An 18,824-nucleotide genomic window follows, 5' to 3' on the forward strand; every position below is an offset into this window, starting at 1 on the left:
TCAAAACAAGCGCTTTCCAGCTCACACTGCCATTTAAATCACTCTTAATCTTAGTATGTTCTGAATGTGTTTGTGTGAGTACATTCATGTGTGAGAATCTGAGCACATATGTTCAGCAACATACTTGTGACAGTCTGAGGACGGACATGGGTATTGGTCTTCTCCTTCCATCTTGTTTGGGGCAGGGTCTCCTCACTGTTTTGAGCCAGTCTACCTGGCTCATAAACTTCCAGTATCCTGTCTCTACTTTCATCTCCTGTAGCACTAGGATTACGGACACTTGGGTTACATCTTGACTTTTATGTGGGCTCTGGGGATTTGAACTCAGAGCCTTGTGATTATGCAACAAGCCCTTTACCTGTCACAGTCCTTATTACAGCCCCATTGTTAACTATAGGTCTTACAGAAGGGGACCTTCTCCCACTCTCTAGCAAGACATCCTAGCTCACTGGCCAAGACTTGAGCTTGGGTCCTGGGATTTGGGCACTAATAAGTCATTTGACCTCATTGAGCCTCATTTCCTCATCACTCTTTGTGTCCCGTTGTGCCCACAAACGGCCCTAGCCGATGCACTGTTCTCTTCTGCCTGCAGGGATGGGTACAATGCCTGGCGCGATGTGTTCCGGCCCTCACAGATCCTGGCAGGGCTGTGCCAGCGCTGTGGCCTTCCTGTCCCTGAATACAGAGTTGGGGCTGTCAAAGTGGGCAGTAGAGTCTTTCTGACACCGTCTGAGACCCTGCCTTCAGGTACCTGACCGTTTCTGCTGGACGGCCACAGGGAGTATGAGGGGGCAGACCAAGACACAGGCCATATCAGTAGAGCCCACTGTTGCAGGCACAGGGATGTTTGTGAGTTTGGCTGAGCAACAGCACAGCATGGTTCCTGGATGTTGGGAGAGAATGACTTTAGGTAGAGCCGTCAGAGCATAGGGTCCAGAGCTTTCTACAGTCACGTGGCTAGTAGTCTGGTCTCTTAAACAAGGTGTGAGGCAAGTTCCTGGCTGGCTCCTTAGTCTTCAGTCAGTAGTTACAGCAGCAGCTTCCCCACCCCTGCTTTTTCTAAGGGGTAGACTTGGTCTCCCAGGCTATAGGCCTGAGGAACTTTTATATTCCTGTTACAAGTGTTGTCTTGGAGCTCACTGCCTCCTTCTGTTAATCTAGGCCTAGTCCTTGAGGCTTCTAGCCTCCGTACCATCTAATCTAGATCTAGAATGTTTTCAGCTTCTAGGACTTACTGCTTAATAAGCTCACCCTTTCTTGTTCTTCCTGAGCTGGTTCAACTCAGCTGTTCCGGCTCAAACTCCTCTCCCAGCTGATTTAGTCACTCTGGCTTCTCTTATGGCCCCTGAATTGCTTTGCTTGGCCTCAAACTAAGTCTAGCAATCTGCTCTAATCTTTTGGCTCCTTCTTATTCCCTTGCTCATTCTGTCTTTTCCTGTGTCTAGCTTGTTCTCTCATTCAACATCTCTCTGTAAAGCTCTCCAGGTAAAGCTTCCTCCTCTCTCCCTCCCCTCACATTGCCTCTTAAAGAGCGTCTTTTCCCTCTCCCTTCTATTGCCAAGTCTTTCTCTGATTCATCTCTATTTCCGCCACTCAATTAGACATCACTTTCAAACACAGGTGCTTCCTTCCACAAACTATCTTTACCTTGTTTGGGATTCAAGGTATGTGCTATCACACCTGGACCTAAGCTTTTCTTTACCTGAAACTTGCTCGATACCAGGCTGGTCTTGAACTCATATCTGCTTGCCTCTGTCTCCTGGATTGAAGGTGTGTTTGTATTCCAGCTGATCACACAGACCTAGAAAGACTTTGGATGTGATCTCTTGCCAGAGCAGTCATGTTCTGAATTAACATTCTTCTACACAGGCCATAGTTTTTGTTTGTTTGGTTTGGTTTGTTCTTTTGTGGGGAGAGGGTTAGGTGGTGAGGGCAGCTGTTGAGGAGGTCTCTACGTAGCCCTGGCTGTCCTGGAACCAAGTAGACCAATCTGGCCTCAAACTCTTGGAGATCCTCCTGCCTCAGCTGAGAGCTGCTTCGAAGGATGGGAGGGCGGGAAGAATGCCGTGAATCCAAGCCCACTCCCTCTTGCTACAGATGGCAGGGTGACATGTGAGGCTTCGGAAGAGGCCCAAGCATTGCTTGTGCTGCGGCGTTGGCAGGAGATGCCAGGATTTGGGATCCAGCTGGTACCTGAGCACGTGGAAATGCGGCCCCTGTACCACCCCCGCAGTCCAGGGCTGCTGCAGGTGAGGGCCCTCAGCCCTCCCACGTCTCATCGAGACTCCCACCTGACTGGACTCTCTCCCCAAGCCCTCTGCCCTCACACTGCTACCACTGAGCCTGGCGCCTGGTGTCAGTAACCTTCCCACCCTAGGCTTGGGGTCTTGAATCTCTGTACTGGGCTGTATACCCCATCCCTGATTCTGGTTCTACAGGATCCCTGAGGCAACGAGCTTTTAGACCTGGGGCTCCCAACCTGACCTCCGTGTTAGTTGTCTGGGCCTCAAGAACACTGCATCCTACTTTTGATCTCAATTTTCTCACTCTGGATTGTCATCCTGAAGCCAGTCTTGGCCTTGACCTTGGGACCCTCACTTCAGACTCTATCTTCATTCTAATACCCAAAGTCTACTCAGCAATTCCTGCCCTTGACCCTCCTCTGCTCCCCACTGGGGACAGGGCAGCCACGGGATTCAAGACTGTAGAGAAAGCAAGACCCTGCAGCATGGTTTTGTGCTCTTAGGGATCCCTTCATATGTGGATTGACATCTTCCCCAGTGATGTGCCTGCCCCACCCCCCGTGGACATCAAACCTCGGCAGCCGATCAGGTGAGAGAATTTTGGCACCTCTCCTCTGGAAATCTGAGCCCTTGTTGAATCAGGCCAAGTTTTCTGACTGAGGCTTGTGGGGAGGTGAATTACCTTCACCTCCCCATAAGCCACGAGCACTGAGTCTGTAAAGGGTCCAAATGCCCTCAAGTGAACGCTGCTCTTGCCTGGGCTGGCCTGAGTGCAGCTCTGTGAGGGTCTCACTCCACCCCCCGGCTCCGCTAGTCCTGGTATCCCTCTCAGGGAGCTTTTTTTATTTTTATATGTGTATTGGTCTTTGTCCTGCATGTATGTCTGTGTATTATATGCATGCTTGGGGCCTGCAGAGGCCAGAAGAGGGAATCAGATCTCCAGAAACTGGAGCTGCAGGAAACCGTGAACCACACTGTGGTTGCTGGAAACTGAATTTGAGTCCTTTGGGAGAGCAACAAGTGCTCTTAGGCGCCAAGTCATTTCTCCAGGCCTTCCAAGAGCCTAGGAACGAGGTAGCTTCTGAGAGTACCTCATCCCTTATCAGCCAGGCCTCTTGAGTGGAAATAAAGGCCTCTTCCTATCAGAGTGAAAGCCCAGAGCCACTTCCCTCTGGCTGGCCTAGATGTTCTGTCACTGTGGGTAGGAGCTCTGATACCACGGATTGGCTAGTTTGGGGTGGTCCTCCCCAGCCTGGAGTCCTGTAGATGCCTGTCCACTAGAACCACATAGATTGGCGATGTGGCTGGGCAGAGGGATAATGGGCATGGTAATATATCCTTGACCTCAGGAGGCAGAGCAGGAGGAACAGGAGTTCAAAGGTCAGCCTCAGTTTCATAGAGAGCTCAAGGCTAGCCTGGGCTACATCAGGCCCTGTCTCGACAAAACAGAATCAGAGAGAGGATCAATAAAGGGACGAAGAGAGCCGGGCAACCCCACAACAGCCATGGTCATCTCTTATATCTCTGGCTGTCTTTTCTACTCACCCTTTTCTATACCCCATCATACGGCTTGCTGCAGCTCTAACTCCGCAGCTGATGGATAGAGAACCGCTCAAAAGTTTCAGGCTCTTGACTCCAAATGTATAGGACACAGAACCTCAGTGTACTGGCCTGGGTTGGAGGACACTCCTGGTGCTGCCATTGATGTGGTGGGAAGTGGTCGGTGATACCTGACCCAGCTCCTTTCTGTTCCCAGAGCTCCCTTTTTCTTGTCTTTGGAGACAAGGTCTCACGTAGCCCCAGCTGGCCTTGAACTAGGGATGCAGCTGTGGATGGCCTTTGAACTGTCTTAATCCTTCTTCACTGCTGGGATTACAGGCATGTACCACCACACCTTGCTGTACGTACTAGAGATTGAGCCCAGGGCCTCATGCATGCTAGGCAAGCAGTCTATCTACCAACCAAACACAGATGAAATGTTTTTTGGCTGTTGTGGTTTGGGGACAGGGTCTCATGTAGCCTCGGGGATGAACTTGAGCTCTGGATGCTCCTGTTCACACCTCTGGAGTGCTGAGGTTACAGGCCTGTGCGCTGCCTCCCCAGCTTAAGAGCTGCTGGCTAGTCAAACCAGAGACCCTTAAGTCTGAATCTACTGCTTCCCCAGCTATGAGCTCAGAGTTGTCATCTGGAACACGGACGATGTGGTTCTGGATGACGTGAATCCACTCACTGGGGAGATGTCAAGTGACATCTATGTGAAAAGGTAGGCCCCGGAGGCCGAGCCGGGAAGCTGCAGACGGGGACCCTCTGTCCAGGCCCTCTGTGTGCCGAGAGCTGAGGGAGGAGCTGAGCTCTGGCTGTGGCCCCTGATGCCCATCTTGCCCTGGGCTGTCTCCCTTCCCTCACCCAGCTGGGTAAAGGGGCTGGAGCATGACAGACAGGAGACAGATGTCCACTTCAACTCCTTGACCGGTGAGGGCAACTTCAACTGGCGCTTCGTGTTCCGCTTTGACTACCTGCCCACGGAGCGGGAGGTGAGCGTCCGGCGCAAGCCTGGGCCCTTCGCCCTGGAGGAGGCGGAGTTCCGGCAGCCCGCTGTGCTGGTCCTGCAGGTCTGGGACTACGACCGAATCTCTGCCAACGACTTTCTTGGTACTTGGCTTCTACTAACTTCAAGCTCACACACGATTTGTCCTCACTTTCCTTGCTGCCACCTTTTCTTTGTTCCTTGTTCCTGCCCTTACTCAACTTTGAGTCAGATCCCATGCTTCAACTTTGCTTTCTACTTAATCACAGTGTTCAGGGATCTTGCTGTAGCAACCTCCTTTCCAACCTCAGTCCTCCCCTGTCACTCTGGCCTCCCGTTGTGGCCTTTGATCCTTGCTTGGCAGCCTGAGCCTGGACCTCTGGTTGGCTAACTGACATGCTGGCCGCTAGGCTGTGGTCTTGGCAACCCCGGGTGCTGCCTCCCAAACCCTCACCCTAACCTCCCGATTCTGTTCTCACAGGATCCCTGGAGCTGCAGCTACCCGACATGGTGAGGGGGGCCCGGGGCCCGGAGCACTGTTCTGTTCGGCTAGCCCTCGATGGGGCAGGGCCAAGGTGCAATCTGTTTCGCTGCCATCGACTGCGGGGCTGGTGGCCGGTGGTGAAGATAAGGGAAGTGGACGACGTGGAGCGGGAGGCCAGAGAGGCTCAGGCTGGCAAGAAGCGGAAGAGGAGGAGGAGGAAGGGACGGCTGGAGGACCGGGAGTTCACAGACGCTGGCGGCAGCGTCTACATCCTCACGGTGCGTAGCGTGTAATGACCAAGGCCTGCTCAGGGCTGGACGGTGCCCACTCACTGCCCCGCATCTCCTTCTAGGGAAAAGTTGAGGCAGAGTTTGAACTGCTGACTGTGGAGGAGGCAGAGAAGCGGCCAGTTGGGAAGGGGAGAAAGGAGCCAGAGCCTTTGGAGAAACCCAAGTAAGTAGCCCGAGCTTAGGGAGGTGGGGCCACTGGCAGGGGGCTGCTGGTCACTGTGACGCCACCCTTCTCCAACAGCCGCCCCAAAACCTCCTTCAACTGGTTTGTGAACCCCCTGAAGACCTTTGTCTTCTTCATCTGGCGCCGGTACTGGCGCATCCTGGTGCTGCTGCTGCTGCTGGCTCTCATCACCATCTTCCTCCTCCTCGTCTTGTACACCATCCCTGGACAGATCAGCGAGGTCATCTTCAACCCCATCCACAAACACTAATCCAAGCGAGCAGGGACACACCTCAGGGTGCCAACCTTTCACACCTGCTCTGGAGGCACTTCCTTCCAGTGTGTGTCGGGAGGGCTCAGAACTCGGGTTCGGTAAACGATCACAGACCGGGGCTGGGGTTATGTGCGGGCCCATTTTTGTAGGTGGTGCAGGGCAAAGGTGCCCGGTAGCCTCAGGGGCTGGGAATCTGCTAGAATGCACAGGGCGGGAAGACTGCCCACGTGCCAGCCCAGAAAACAAGCCTGAAGTCTGAGTGGACTGCGTCACCTCTCACTCCGCCACCCCAGAAGCCTGCTTTCCATTCCTGCCAGTGGCTGGGTCTCTCGCTCCTAATTTGCTATGGCCCTTCCTTCCATGACATCTAACCACTTTGTTTCACTAATATTTTACCAACCTCAAGAGCTAGGATGCCTGGAAAAAACAAAACTCAGCCCAAACTGGCTTAAGCCAAAAGGGAATTTATCCATTTGGTTGGCTGGCTTCAGGTAGTTTGTTGCAGGGTTGAACTGTCACTGGCTGCTGCTGGCTGCTGGCTTAGCTGCCCCAGGAGGGCAGCTATGGCAGGCAGGGTCTCCCCTGGGACTGGCGGGCCACTGTGCAGCCCCGCCTCTCCCTCCTCCAGAGGGGCCTGACTTGCTGTGGCTGCTGGCTGAGACAGTCAGATCGTGACCTTCCCAGAGCATGGGGCAGATCAACCTTCCTCCCAAACCAGAGAAGCCGAGGATGGGTGGGTTACCACAGGTTAACAAGGTCCTCAAGTGACCAAAGGGCCATCACCCCCGACTTCTAAGGACTACTGGTCACAACTCACAGTGGTGGAATCACCTGGACTTCAGGCACCCTCCAGAGACTTTGAGGTCATCACTCACTTTGCTTCCCTGCCATGGTCTTAGGATCTGAGTTACTGACTGCTGCCTGCTCCCTGGTTCCCTGGGCTGTGGAGGGCTGAGGCCTCTGGCCATGAGTTTCTACCACAGATAAGGGCTTTAATGAGAAGCCCTGGTTAAGTCCTCAGCAAAGGGTCCTGTGCTGGCTGTGCTCCAAAATGGCCGCCTTCCTCTTCAGTTTTGCCTCCATTTAGGAGTCTGCAACGGCCTATAAATTTTCTCTCTGCGGAGACACTCAGGCTTGGTAGTGAGAACCACATGACTTGAGTCCAGGCTGTGGAAAGCAGCCTCTGCTTTGGCTGCCCGGCACTGCAGAAGTAACAAGTTCCAGCCTGGACTCTGCTCTGTGACACTGGAGTCAGGAGCTCCACAAGCCATGGTGCTTCCAAGATACTTGCCCTAGAAAGTTCTGTCTGTCTCGTCACAGAAGAGGCTACAGACATGGCTGTGCAGCAGGTATCAGTCTGGTGTAAATAAAACCACACTGAACAGAGTCTACAAATGTGTGACTCCTGAAGGGCTCGTCCTGGCCTGTCAGTCACAATGGCCTTTATTTAATACGTGGCTAAGAGAAGGGGCTGCTCCCAGGTTTCAGCCGGATCCCAAGAATCACACTGAGACCAGCCATTACTATCACAATTCATATTTATCACCCAAGGCTGGGGCCGACTCTGACAAGGTGAGGAGTATGGGGTAAAGAGGCTGGGGGATATAATCACAGGGGAAGAGGGAAGCAAGAGTGATGGGGAAGGAGCGAACTACGTTGTCTTCCCTAGATCAATTTTCTTCTGGATGGCTCGAGCGGAGTGGTAGATGAGAGAGTCGATGAGGCCGGCCACTGGGAGAGAGACCACGGCTAGCACTGGCACATGCGGAGCCCTGCCTTGCCGCCTAACTGGCTGGGCTAGCATTCTCCTTGGCCCTTTCCCCAGCCAAAGCCCAGGGCACTGCTGAGGATGTCCTCAGAGCCACTGCGCTGGGAAGCCTGGGGCACGCGGGATCCCCTTACCTGTAAACATGCCTCCGATGATGGCGCACACACCGGTCAGGAAGTGAGTGAAGGACCTGCAGGCGCACAGCAGGCTCAGTAGGCACCCTGTGCTCATAGGCCAGAGCCCTGGCTCCTCCCGCTCCACGCCCTCACCTGTGTTTCTCCGTCAGCTTCACCATCATGGGCGAGAGCTCGTAGAGCACGAAGACTCCTGGCAGGCCCTGGTCACCCAGCAGCCCGTTAGCAACCTTCTCATGCCTGGTCACAGAGAACTGGTTTGTCCTTAGCACCTGCGGCAGGGAGGGAGCCAGAGGCAGAGCAAGGTTCATAACCTGCAGCCCCCTGTGAGGCTGCGGCTATATGAAGGGACAGAACAAGGATCCATGTTGGTAACTAGCACTGGAAGGCCTGAGGACCACCCAGACCCCTCTGACCATCCTGTTTTCCCTACTAGTCACCACTGTTTAGTTTATCAGTCCCTGATTCATCTGGCCAATACTCTCACTAGATGTCCAGGGACAAGAAGAAACTCTTCTTGCAGGTGGCACCCTAAGGCTGGGACTCCCTCCCTTGCTGCTCGACCCCTTGTCCCCACTCCATAGACAGGCGCTCTACACCCCACAGAACAGGGCAGGCCCAGGGATGCTTGGCTAACCCCAGTCAACAAGAGACAGTGAGGGTCAGCACCCACGGACTATCTGGAGTCCGAGAAGCAGGAAGAGCACAGAGTGTCACGTCTGTGTCTGTGGTGAGGGCAGATCTCCCTTTGGGCCTCAGCCTTGCATCCATCATAGGGAAGTGAGAGCTGAAGGAACCACACGAAGGCCTTCAACAGCTTGGCAGCCGGTTGGTGCTTGTCGCCTGTACTCCAACTCACCTCCCCATCCACCTTCATGTACACCGTGGGTACCACCTTCACAAAGTACTGGAACATCATAGAGGCTGTGAGGAGAAGCAAGCACAGGGCGTGGGTGCCAGGCAGGATTGGGAAGGTAGAAGGGGAAGGTAGAAGGGATGGTTGGTACCTTGGGGTGCAGTGACGTTGGTGTGGTCCAGGGGGTTCACAATGCCTGGATAGTCCTCCCCGAATGACAGGTGCTTGATGTAGTGGGTCATGTTGATCTGCAAGCAACAGTGGTGCCTGCCTGAGGCCTGACAGCAGCCTATCCACCCCACACTATCTAGAGTAGCAGAGGGATGCCCGGCCTGTCTGTGCAGGTGGGAAAAGGGAGGCATGAAGGCAGGGAACCTGCATTGGAGAGGCTATGGCTTTAACGGAAGCCCAGCATCTTCTGTTTTCACTCAGGGCTCCCTTCTCAGTCCACAGTTCCTGGAACTCCAGGGTCTAAGGTATAGATTCAAATAGCCATGGACTTCACAGGAGATGCTGGTCTTGCCCGACACCGGAGATGAAGGACTAAGCTTTTTGCCAGCTTTCTTGAGGGATACTTAGAAATGCCAATCTATGTCACCCGCCTTATTAAGGTGAGCAGACAACTGCCCTCTGCTCCGAACGGAAAGAGCAGATTCCTCAGTGTGGCCTCTGGGTCCCGTGTGCTTTGGCCCTGCCAACTTTGTCAGCCTTGGCCATCTAGATTTGTCATGGTGGCTTCCTAGAAGTGTCATACTCCCTCCTGGCTTTGCTCTGAGGTCCCTTCTCTTGAGGGTGCACCTATTCAGCCACGTCTCTGCCCTCGGTCTGGAGCACCACCAGAACGGTGGAAAGTGGTTTCTTGTGCTCCCCACGTCAGACATGGGTAGCCCGGTCTCCATACTACCCTCCCTCCATGGGTTCCACCGTACGTACATTGTCAAGGCCAAAGCTCTGCAAGTCATGAACTAGGAGAGAAGAAGAAAGAGTCATCAGGGAGGCAGGACCAGGTTCCTGGCTCCTCAGGCTTTCCCAGGCTGTCCTCCACTGTGGGGTATGACACACCTAACTCTCCTTGGACCCCCAGTCACCCTCAGCCTGGTTCCTCTGGCCCTGCTTATAGACAGCTGGCCAGGGCCTGCCCTGGAACCGGGTGAGGCTTCACACTCTCACTGTGGGTGGGCAAGAACACAGATCCTTCTCCGCTGACAGAGGGAGCTCCAGGCATCGACTCCAGGCCAGGCTTTTATCTCAGGAAACAAACCCACTAACTGGAGTTAATGGTAAGTCACTGGACCATGGTGTGAGCAGGGACTCCTGTGCTTCCGCCCTAGACATTCCCCAAAGGGATCCCATGGGTTCCCTTCATACTATCTTCTAATCCCAACTGCCCTGCTTCGAAGAACCCCCACCTCAAAGACCCATCCCAGACCCATCCAAACCTCCCCCATTCCAGGAGGGCAAGGTGCCTCAGAAGTGGGGGCTTGGCCTCCCTGGGGGCAGGACCACTTACTCTCCACAGCGTGTACTGCAGCATGGGGGAGGGAAGGAGAGAGGAGGAAGAGAACAGAGATTCAGAGCTTCACAGTGAGATCTATGAAGTAAGATCCATGGTAGGACGGAGGGCTAATATTTCTGCTTCAGCACAAGGGTCTAGCCCCAGCTAACAGGCCTTTTCTGGGACCAAAGAGGCCCAGAGGTGGGCTTAAGCACAAAAGTAGCCAGCCTAAGAACCAAGGACCTAGAGCCTCAAAACCACCTCCCAGCTGTGTGACCCTGGGCAGAGCGCATGGACCACGTTGCCCTCTTCAGGAGGCCTGTCCTAAGGACCAGGAAGATCTAAGAGGGACAACACCTGGTCAGCTTTACAAGATACTACACCACATACTTCACCCTGCAATCAACAAGGATGCTGAAAAGTTCTCTGAGAGTAGGGAGGTGGAAGAGCACGCCTTTAATGCCAGCACTCAAGAGGCAGAGGCAGGTGGATCTTTGTGAGCCGAGGCCAGCCTGGTCTACAAAGCAAGTCCAGGACAGCCAGGGCTACACAGAGAAACCCTGTCTCAGAAACAAACAAGCCCTGTGAGGACTCCATGGCAGAGTCCTCCGGCCATAGGCACCGCAGCTCTATGTATGAGCATCCTCGTACTTAGAGTCAGTTGTCCTGGGGTTCATGACGAGGGGGACACAAGCAGAGGAGCAGACATGCTGCTGTGATCGCAGCTCCACCTCCCGAGTGTCTGCAAGGCCTGGAGCCAACAGCTTTACACAAGGACACACTGGTACCTTCCTATGGTTTCAGCAGAATCCCCTTACTCGGCCTCCTCCAGAGGAAAGGGGTGCAGGACTCCAGAGCTATGGGGGCCCCCCAGGCCACCTACCTGCTCCCCTTGTCTTCCCTCAGTGCACACACAGACTAACAGACCTCCATGGCTACTGTACAGGACCCCATGCCTGCTCACCTTACTCTGAGTGGCTCATGCTACCAGGTCCTGCTCACTCCCTAGGCTCCTCTTACCTGGTAGCAGCCCCCTCCCAGGGTGAGCCTAACTCATCCCTGACTCACGCCCCATCAGGTAGCAGTGACACCGGCCTCTACCTAGGCCAGTCACTCTTCTGCGCCCTCCACAACCTGGCTTTGTCTTCTGGCACCAGCCCCATTCTATCCCCTCCATTACTATTTGGTCTCCCATACCTGTGGCCAAGAGAAAGGTCCTTTCAGTGCCTTACTGCCATTTTCAGCTCACCATCCCCTGATCCACTCTCAGTCCTCAGTTCTGACACAGATCAAGGCGCCCCTACTTGTGCACTCATGAAATATCACCAGGTACCCCCAGGACTGTTCATCCTTGATGGCAGCTGAGCACAGTGTCTGGTGAGTTCCACAGTCAAGGTACATGCGCCTTCCCACACCCTACCCTCCCAGTTCCAGGGAGGGCCCCTCTCTGCTCCTCTCTCCCACTCCCGGACCCCCAGCTGTCGGTCATTCCCTAGTTTGACATGAGCAGTAGCTATACCCAGCTCTAGTTTCAACCACAAGTGCCCCAAGCTCCGGCCACCTGCTTGCTAACCTCCACGTGTCCCTTCCTCCAGTACCCAAATCCAACCATCCTTTGCCAGCAACTGAAGGCCTGCGGCAGTCTGTTGCCTCTGCTGCTTCCTCACTGACGTCCACTCCTACCCCAAACCTGGGGCCCTCACCCCCCCATGGCCGACCTCTGATCTTTGGACTCCCTTGTCTGCAGAGCACAGAGCAACCCCAAACCCCAGAACACCCACAGGTGTTCTCACTTTCACCCACTGTCCCAGAACCCACAGATGCCCACTGCTCCTCGCAAATCCGCACCACCTCAATCCCCCTCTCCTCAGCCGTCGGCTAATGACCTCGCTTTCTATGCTGCAGCAGCAGCTGGAGGCGCCCTGCCACCTCTTCCGGCACCTCTGCCTGAGTGTGCTCTGACTGCCACAGCAGGCCTGTCCACACGCCCAGGCCCTAGCTGTCTTCTCTAGGCCTGCCCGCCACACTGTTGCTCTCATCTCCAGCGTCACTTCTGCCCTCTTCACAGGGTGATGGCCAGTAGCATCCTGACGCTGTTAGCGGTGACTTTTCGCCTGCACATGAGCCTTCCGACGGCCTGCGCGCCAGTTCCTGGACATGCTTCTTTCCTCCCTGGTCTCCTCCACTCTCCAGCCATCAGCTCTGTTGCTCTAAAGCTTGACCATGGCAGTGATGACACCCGTCCACTGTTTCAATTTCAAGCTCCTGTGCTCTAACACAATCTTAGAACACTCTCCCACATTTCCTAGTCACAGCCATGTTCTGTCAGGGCCCCCCATGGCCAGCATACTAACATCCCACACTCTGCTTTTGCTCGGTGTCCAGAAGCACCTCGGCCCACTAGCCACGTATAGTCGCCTCTACAGTCCCAGGGACTGCCAACCTCTAATGCGGTGCTCATCCCTTTGCGTTCCTCTTCTCTAACCCATGTTTCCTGCAGGGAGAGCTCTAAATCCATGGGAGGCTCAACATCTGTGTCTCCTGGCTAGTTTCTCTCCCTCAAGTCAAGGTAAATGCTTACTTGGCATCCCCAGGAAATGAGAACCCTCCTGGTCTGAGAGCATCAGAGGCTGAGTATCTGCTGTGTACCACACCTTCAAACAACTCCAATGCGTCCTCCTCAGGTCTCCTAAATGCTATTTCCAACCGCCCCACTATTAGGGGGCAGAACCTGAAGTTGTCCCGGACTCCTGTCTTTCTCTGTCCCATCCGTCAGCCTCTTCTCAGCTCTCCTGTTAACCTATCTAACTGCTCCTCCGCCGCTCTGAGCCCTGGTCCGCCATCTTTGTCAGGACTGCTCTCTGCAGACCCCCTCACTGACCACTCATATTCTGCCCTCTCTGCCTCCAGCCTTCCGCCCGCACCACGAGGGGCTGGTTACCATGTATTTTAATTGTGTGTGTGTTGGGGCTGAGGTGAGAGAAGGCTTCTTTCTGCAGCACAGGCTGGCCTGGACCTCGGCACAGAAGACCCTGCCTCCGCCTTCTGAGTGTTAGGGTCAAAGGGCTGCGCCACCATGCCTGACCTTGCCTTTTAAAGGCGCAGCCAGCTCCCACTCTGCAAGCCCCCCTGCTTTCTTACACACAGTCCCTCTTGCCCGTGCAGCTGTCCTCCCTCACCTTGCAGTCAACCATGCTCTTCTACTCACCCTGGTCTAGGCATCTTCTTACTGTCCCTGCTATTTGCCAAGCACACTCAGGCCTTTAGGGTCTAGATTTTTGGTTCTTTCTACTTGCTATGCTCCCCAGGGCACCAACATTGCTGGCTGCCTCACTTTTCTCAGGTCTTTGTAAAAATCTAACCCTATACAGTCCTTCCTAAGCCACCTTGACTAAAAGAGCAGACACACTGTCTGTCTACCATCCTTATTCTAGAGCCTTTGTTGCTGTTCACATTATTGTTTTTGTTATTTATTCACTTAGAGACAGGATCTCATTATGTAGTACTGGATAGCCTAAAATAACCATGTAGACCACGCTGGTCTTGAACTCAGAGATCTGCCTGTCTCTGCCTCCCAACTGTTGTAATTAAAATTGAGCACTGGGGCTGGAAAGATGGCTTAGTGGTTAAGAGCACTGGCTGCTTTTCTAGAGGTCCTGAGTTCAATTCCCAACAACCACATGGTGGCTCACAACTACCTATATTGGAGTTTGATGCTCTCTTCTGGCATACAGACATCCATGCAGACAAGAGCACTGATATGTTAAAAAATACATACAGAAATAAAATTTTAAGCCAGATGGGGGTGGTGCACTCCTTTACCCCCAGTGCTTGGTAGGCAGAGGTAGGAAGAGCTCTGGGAGTTCGAGGTCAGCCTGATCTACAGGAGTTCCAGGACAAGCAGGACTGCACAGAGAAACTGTCTTGAAAAACAAAACAACCAAATAAAAAGCGAGCACCACCATCCCTGGCTCTGCCTCATTACTTAATAATAGAAGATATATCATGCACGCCATATGCCTGTTTGTTTCATTTTCTTTCTCTCTCTCTCTCTCTCTCTCTCTCTCTCTCTGCATGAGTGTCAGGGGAGTGTTGAGCTAGCTAAAACTAGTCTCAAATGTGCTACATCAGTAAGAATGACCTTGAACTGCTCCATCTGTCTCTGCCTTCCAAGTGCTGGGATTACAGGCATGTGGACCATGCCTAGCTGTCTTTAATATTCAGGGACTTGACTGACTGCCGTATGCTTATATCTACACTAACGAATGATGCTAAGTAGGTGATACTAAATATCTAGTGAATACATGCATAAACATAGCCAAGGGCACAGAATCTGAGTTCAAATCGAGCGTTGCCCCAAGCCCAAAGCCTCACACGTCTGATTTGGTGGGCTAGCGTGGCTAGCACTAAACAAAGCAGCACTGAAACCAGGCTCCGTGTTATAATCCTCCCTAGGTCCTGCCCCACACGGGCTGGGGATCAGAGCCAGGGCTTCCTGCACGCTAGGCGAGCACCACCCCGTGCTCTTTATGACTGTGCTACACCGCTCTCCTAACTCTGGCTCAAAGGTAAAGTACTCTGGCCTACCGAGGGACACGCCAACCTGCCAAGAGGGAATCCAAGGGCTAAAGACCCCCGGCTGGCCCCAGGTCACTCACCATGCACATGAGACTGCTGGAAGCTTTTCCCGGGGGCGAAGTGGAAGTTCCCAGCCACCTGTGGGAGACAGTTCCTCTTACTCTCCACTCCCACTGCGGAGTTCTCCAGCCGGGGCTCAGCCCAGCTTTCTCGCCTCCTTCCTGCCTGGTACCTTGTTGACCTCCAAGAAGCCGTACACCTGGCAGCCTTCGTTCTTCTGCTCCTGCATCTTCTGGCTGAAGCCCTCTCGCCGGCACTGCTCGATAGTGTCTGGGTTCTTGAAGGCCCAGCCCCGGCGGCGGTAGGCTTCCCGCACATCTTCGCAGCTGTTACAGCACCTGTAGCGGACGGACGAAGGGCTGAGGGAGGCCACGGTGCCCGGGAAGAGAGCCCAAGCAGTTCTGCCTGCTGGAGAAGACAGTGACGGCCACACGATACGGCGCACGTAAAAGTGACTTGAGGCTACAGGTATTACTATTATTTCTGTGTGTGTGTTCCACAGGGCCTTGGGCCTATCTGGCACTGAACCGTAACACCAGCCTTACTTCTCCCAAGTCACCTCTTTTTTTCCCCTAAAAACTAAATCTTCCTAGACCTGTTGAGTCACACTCTCAGGGGTCAGGGCTGGTGAAGCCACACAGCAGTTAGCACATAAGGGGGTGTAACACTGCACCTTTGGTCTTGTACTTCGGGGCTTTACGCACAACACACACTTAATCCCTTGGTGACTTCTGCAAGGAGGGTGTTGCTATCCCTCCTTATTTATAGACACAGCAAGGTGACGTGCGTGGCTCAGGCTGAAGACAAGGACTGGAGCCTGGCAGCTGGACTCCAGAGAGCCTTTAACTGCTTCTCTCCTGCTTACGAACTGTCACCACCTGCAGCAGGACCAGTGACGAGCCACACACCCTGCCCCCTCTAAGCCCTTAGTCCCATCTTCCCCTGCAATTGCAGCCTGACGAAAACCCTGCCCCACGTCCCAGGGACTGGCTCACTTGATATCGTCTGATTCAGCACCGTAGCAGCTCTCGCAGCGATTGGGGTCCAGGGAGTCCGGGTCAAACACTGTCACCTCAACCTTCCCAAGCACTAAGAGAAGAGCAGAGACAAAAGCACAGCATGAAGCAAAAAAGGTGACATCTACAGCTCTTGCCCTCTCCCACACAAGTCCCTTGGTCACTGGGTTGGGAAAAACCGAAGCTAATATTTATACAACAGATATGACGGTCAGGTGGTGAGCCCTTACATATACTAAGCACTAATAAGAAAACTAAGCACTAAAAAGTCCTAAGTATCCGTTTGTACAGGTACCTTCAGAGTCTTACTTCATCCATATAAGACTCTAAGCAAACAGGTCTGAGGGGCTGGAGAGATGGCTCAGTGGTTAAGAGCACTGGCTGCTCTTCCAGAGGACCCTGGTTCAATTCCCAACACCCACATGGTGGCTCACAACTACCTGTAACTCCAGTGAAGGGGATCCAGGGAATCTGAAACCCTCACACAGACACATGCAGGCAAAACATCAATGCACATAAAATAAAACTAACTAAATAATTGAAAAGAAAGAAAAGACTGGGTCTGAGCTGGGAGTAGTGGCGCACGCCTTTGATCCTAGCGCTTGGGAGACAAAGGCAGGAAGATCTGTGCGTTCTAGGACAGTCAAGAGTTACATACATAGGGAGACCCTGTCTGGAAAGTGGGCACTCTATAGCAGGTCTTTTACACACATTACTTATATCCGGTGTATTACTGACTATGTATTACAGATGTTACACATGGATAAATGACCGTATCCTGAGAAAATGCACTCACTACATCTAAGATCCTGAACACCACAGCTTAGTCTAGCCTACTTTAAACTCACTCAGAATACTATAAAGCCTACAGCTGTGGAAACATGAAGACTGTTTCCTAACCAAGCACTGGGCATCTTGAAGAACTTACTGAATCCTCTCCCGAAAGTGAAGAGTGAAAAGACTGTATGGCTGTGCTCTCAGACCATCACAACGTCAAAGCGTTGTACTGGGTCCTTCGTCTCGGGCATGGGTGCTACTGTTTACCACTGCTTTAGCTGATGTCCACAGACCGCAAGACTGCTAGATCTGAGCCCAGGCAATTCTGCTGGGAACTTTAACTCTTCACCTCGGAACGCTTACACTGCAGAGGGGGAAAGTACTTCAGCCACGCTCAAGCTTGAGGACATGATAACCAAGTGAAGTGTTATTTAAACTGCTGAGCCGTCTCTCCAGCCCCTAAGGCATTCCACTCAATGTGCCAATACTAGAAGCATGGATTCAACACACTCTTGACTCCTAACAGCTGGAGAACCCTAGGCAAGCTGGCTGACCTCTTCTGTCTAATACGTCACTGAGCCTGCAATAGCCCACTTCCGGAAGGCAGTGTGAGTCTGTCCAGCTCTGGGATGGGACACCCGGCCCCTCCCTTGGTTACCATGCCGTTCAGCCTCTGAGCTCACGGGGATGCCATCCTTGTCTAGTCGTTTCTTGAACAGGTTGTGCTCCACGTCCAGCTGTTGTTCCCCAGCCACATCCATGGCATCGATGCTCAAGTCTGGAAACAGAGACAGCTAAGACACCATGACTCTGGGGACCTGGAGAGCTGGGCCTTGATGGGAAAGGTCTATCTGGAGGAAGAACTAGACTAGGGAAATGAGGTTGACCTAGTATCTGCTCCTGGACCTAAGGCCAGAGGTGTAAATCTCAGTCCACCAAGTCTCCTTGGTACCCCCAGGAGTCCAACTCCCACCCACAACCAGGTACTCACAGGCACAAGGCATGTGTGGAAAAAGAACATCGATGTTGATCTTCAGTTTATCCCCCCGAGACTTGTCCACGTAGAGCTCAGGATGCACCTGAAAGGAGACTACCTCAGTCAGGTTTGGCCCTCCTTCCTTTTCCCACCTTTAAGGGTCTCACCCATAGAATGCCAAGCCCCACCCACGATCTAGGCCACGCCCCTTACCTCGGTGGTGAGATAATACTGCAATTCGGACAGAAACAGCAGGAGCATGAGAAGGCCACTGACGATGGTCACTGCAGGGCGGGAGCGAGACTTGGAATGGCCTGTGTCCCACCCCCCAGCCTCTAGCAGGCCAGGAAGAGTCCGGGAGCGCGGGCCAAACGCGTGGACCCCGCTCTCCCCGCAACCCCACCCGCGCCGGGACCTTACCCGTGGCGCCCCCGCAGGTCTTGACCCGGAAGTCCTCCAGAGTCTTAGGGTAGGCATCGAACTTCTTCAGCTTCCCCAGCGCCTCCATGGGGACCGGCCGGAATAGGGACACCAGCCGGCCCGCCCCTCCAGCCTCTCGTTTCCGGCCTGGAGCCGGGGCCACGCCCCTAGCAGTTTGCGCAGACGTGGTAGTGCGTACGCAGGCTCCACCCCTCACCTTCTCAAAGGTTGACTGGCTTGCGGACATTGTCACGCCCCCTAGCGCGGATTGGGTGGTGCCCGAGGGGGCGGGCCGGGAGCGGAGAGGGCGGTGCTTGAGTGCGGAGTGACAGCCCCTGCGGTGAGCTCTTCTCCTTGCCCTGTAGGTCCTCTTTAGAACAGAGCTTCCAGCATGCCCCAGCCTGGAGCCGCGGGAGCGTTAACTAGAATTGATTCCAAGTGCAAATAATCGGTCCCCGCTGCCCTCATCAGACAGTCCTAAAGTGGTTCCGAGGAGTTTCTAATGTGGGTAAGGCATCTGTGATGCTGGAAGTCAGTAATCACTGGCAGGCAGTTCGAGCCCCAGAGCCCACACGGTGGAAGAAGAGAACTGATTCTTGCAAAATGTCCCCTGACCTCCACACGAATACCGTGGCATGCCAGTGGCCACACATACAAATTTATATATATATATATATATAATTTTTAAAAGAAATGGGTGTTAACTTCCTTTTTTTTTCCAAGCTCAAATTGATCAATAGTGGAACCCAGTTCTTCTGGACCC

At 53.6% G+C, this 18,824-nt stretch overlaps 2 protein-coding genes across 5 annotated transcripts in view; one reads left to right on the forward strand and one right to left on the reverse strand.

Annotated features, from left to right (window-relative positions):
- Nucleotides 1-7,376, forward strand: part of LOC110550576 (fer-1-like protein 4) — a 38,558-nt gene extending 31,182 nt beyond the window's left edge. Inside the window, exons 38-45 of one of the 3 annotated variants that reach the window (XM_021640549.2) lie at nucleotides 593-747; nucleotides 2,098-2,249; nucleotides 2,747-2,832; nucleotides 4,408-4,506; nucleotides 4,654-4,895; nucleotides 5,252-5,532; nucleotides 5,607-5,707; nucleotides 5,786-7,376. In XM_021640549.2, the coding sequence (XP_021496224.1) occupies nucleotides 593-747; nucleotides 2,098-2,249; nucleotides 2,747-2,832; nucleotides 4,408-4,506; nucleotides 4,654-4,895; nucleotides 5,252-5,532; nucleotides 5,607-5,707; nucleotides 5,786-5,978 (1,309 nt within the window). In that variant the 3' untranslated portion in view covers nucleotides 5,979-7,376. Of the gene's footprint in view, nucleotides 1-592; nucleotides 748-2,097; nucleotides 2,250-2,746; nucleotides 2,833-3,999; nucleotides 4,343-4,407; nucleotides 4,507-4,653; nucleotides 4,896-5,251; nucleotides 5,533-5,606; nucleotides 5,708-5,785 lie in introns of those variants that run through there. The other 2 variants (XM_060382977.1, XM_060382978.1) reach the window with 2 other exon arrangements.
- A 125-nt stretch (nucleotides 7,377-7,501) lies between these two features.
- Ergic3 (ERGIC and golgi 3) lies at nucleotides 7,502-18,259 on the reverse strand. Of its 2 annotated transcripts, XM_060382979.1 has the most exons (14): nucleotides 18,062-18,259; nucleotides 17,855-17,925; nucleotides 17,657-17,744; nucleotides 17,324-17,443; nucleotides 15,868-15,961; nucleotides 15,045-15,210; nucleotides 14,893-14,950; nucleotides 10,250-10,264; nucleotides 9,673-9,704; nucleotides 8,891-8,987; nucleotides 8,743-8,807; nucleotides 8,019-8,155; nucleotides 7,884-7,939; nucleotides 7,502-7,712 (listed from the first exon to the last, which is right to left on the reverse strand). In XM_060382979.1, exons 1-14 carry the CDS (start codon nucleotides 18,147-18,149, stop codon nucleotides 7,633-7,635), a joined length of 1,167 nt encoding a protein of 388 aa, XP_060238962.1. In that variant the 5' UTR covers nucleotides 18,150-18,259; the 3' UTR covers nucleotides 7,502-7,632. The 2 variants fall into 2 exon arrangements, with proteins under 2 accessions (XP_060238962.1, XP_021496208.1); XM_021640533.2 differs by lacking the exon at nucleotides 10,250-10,264.
- Nucleotides 18,260-18,824: the final 565 nt, after the last annotated feature.

The sequence above is a fragment of the Meriones unguiculatus genome, chromosome 4 (assembly GCF_030254825.1).
Source record: "Meriones unguiculatus strain TT.TT164.6M chromosome 4, Bangor_MerUng_6.1, whole genome shotgun sequence".
NCBI classification, from domain to species: Eukaryota; Metazoa; Chordata; class Mammalia; order Rodentia; family Muridae; genus Meriones; species Meriones unguiculatus.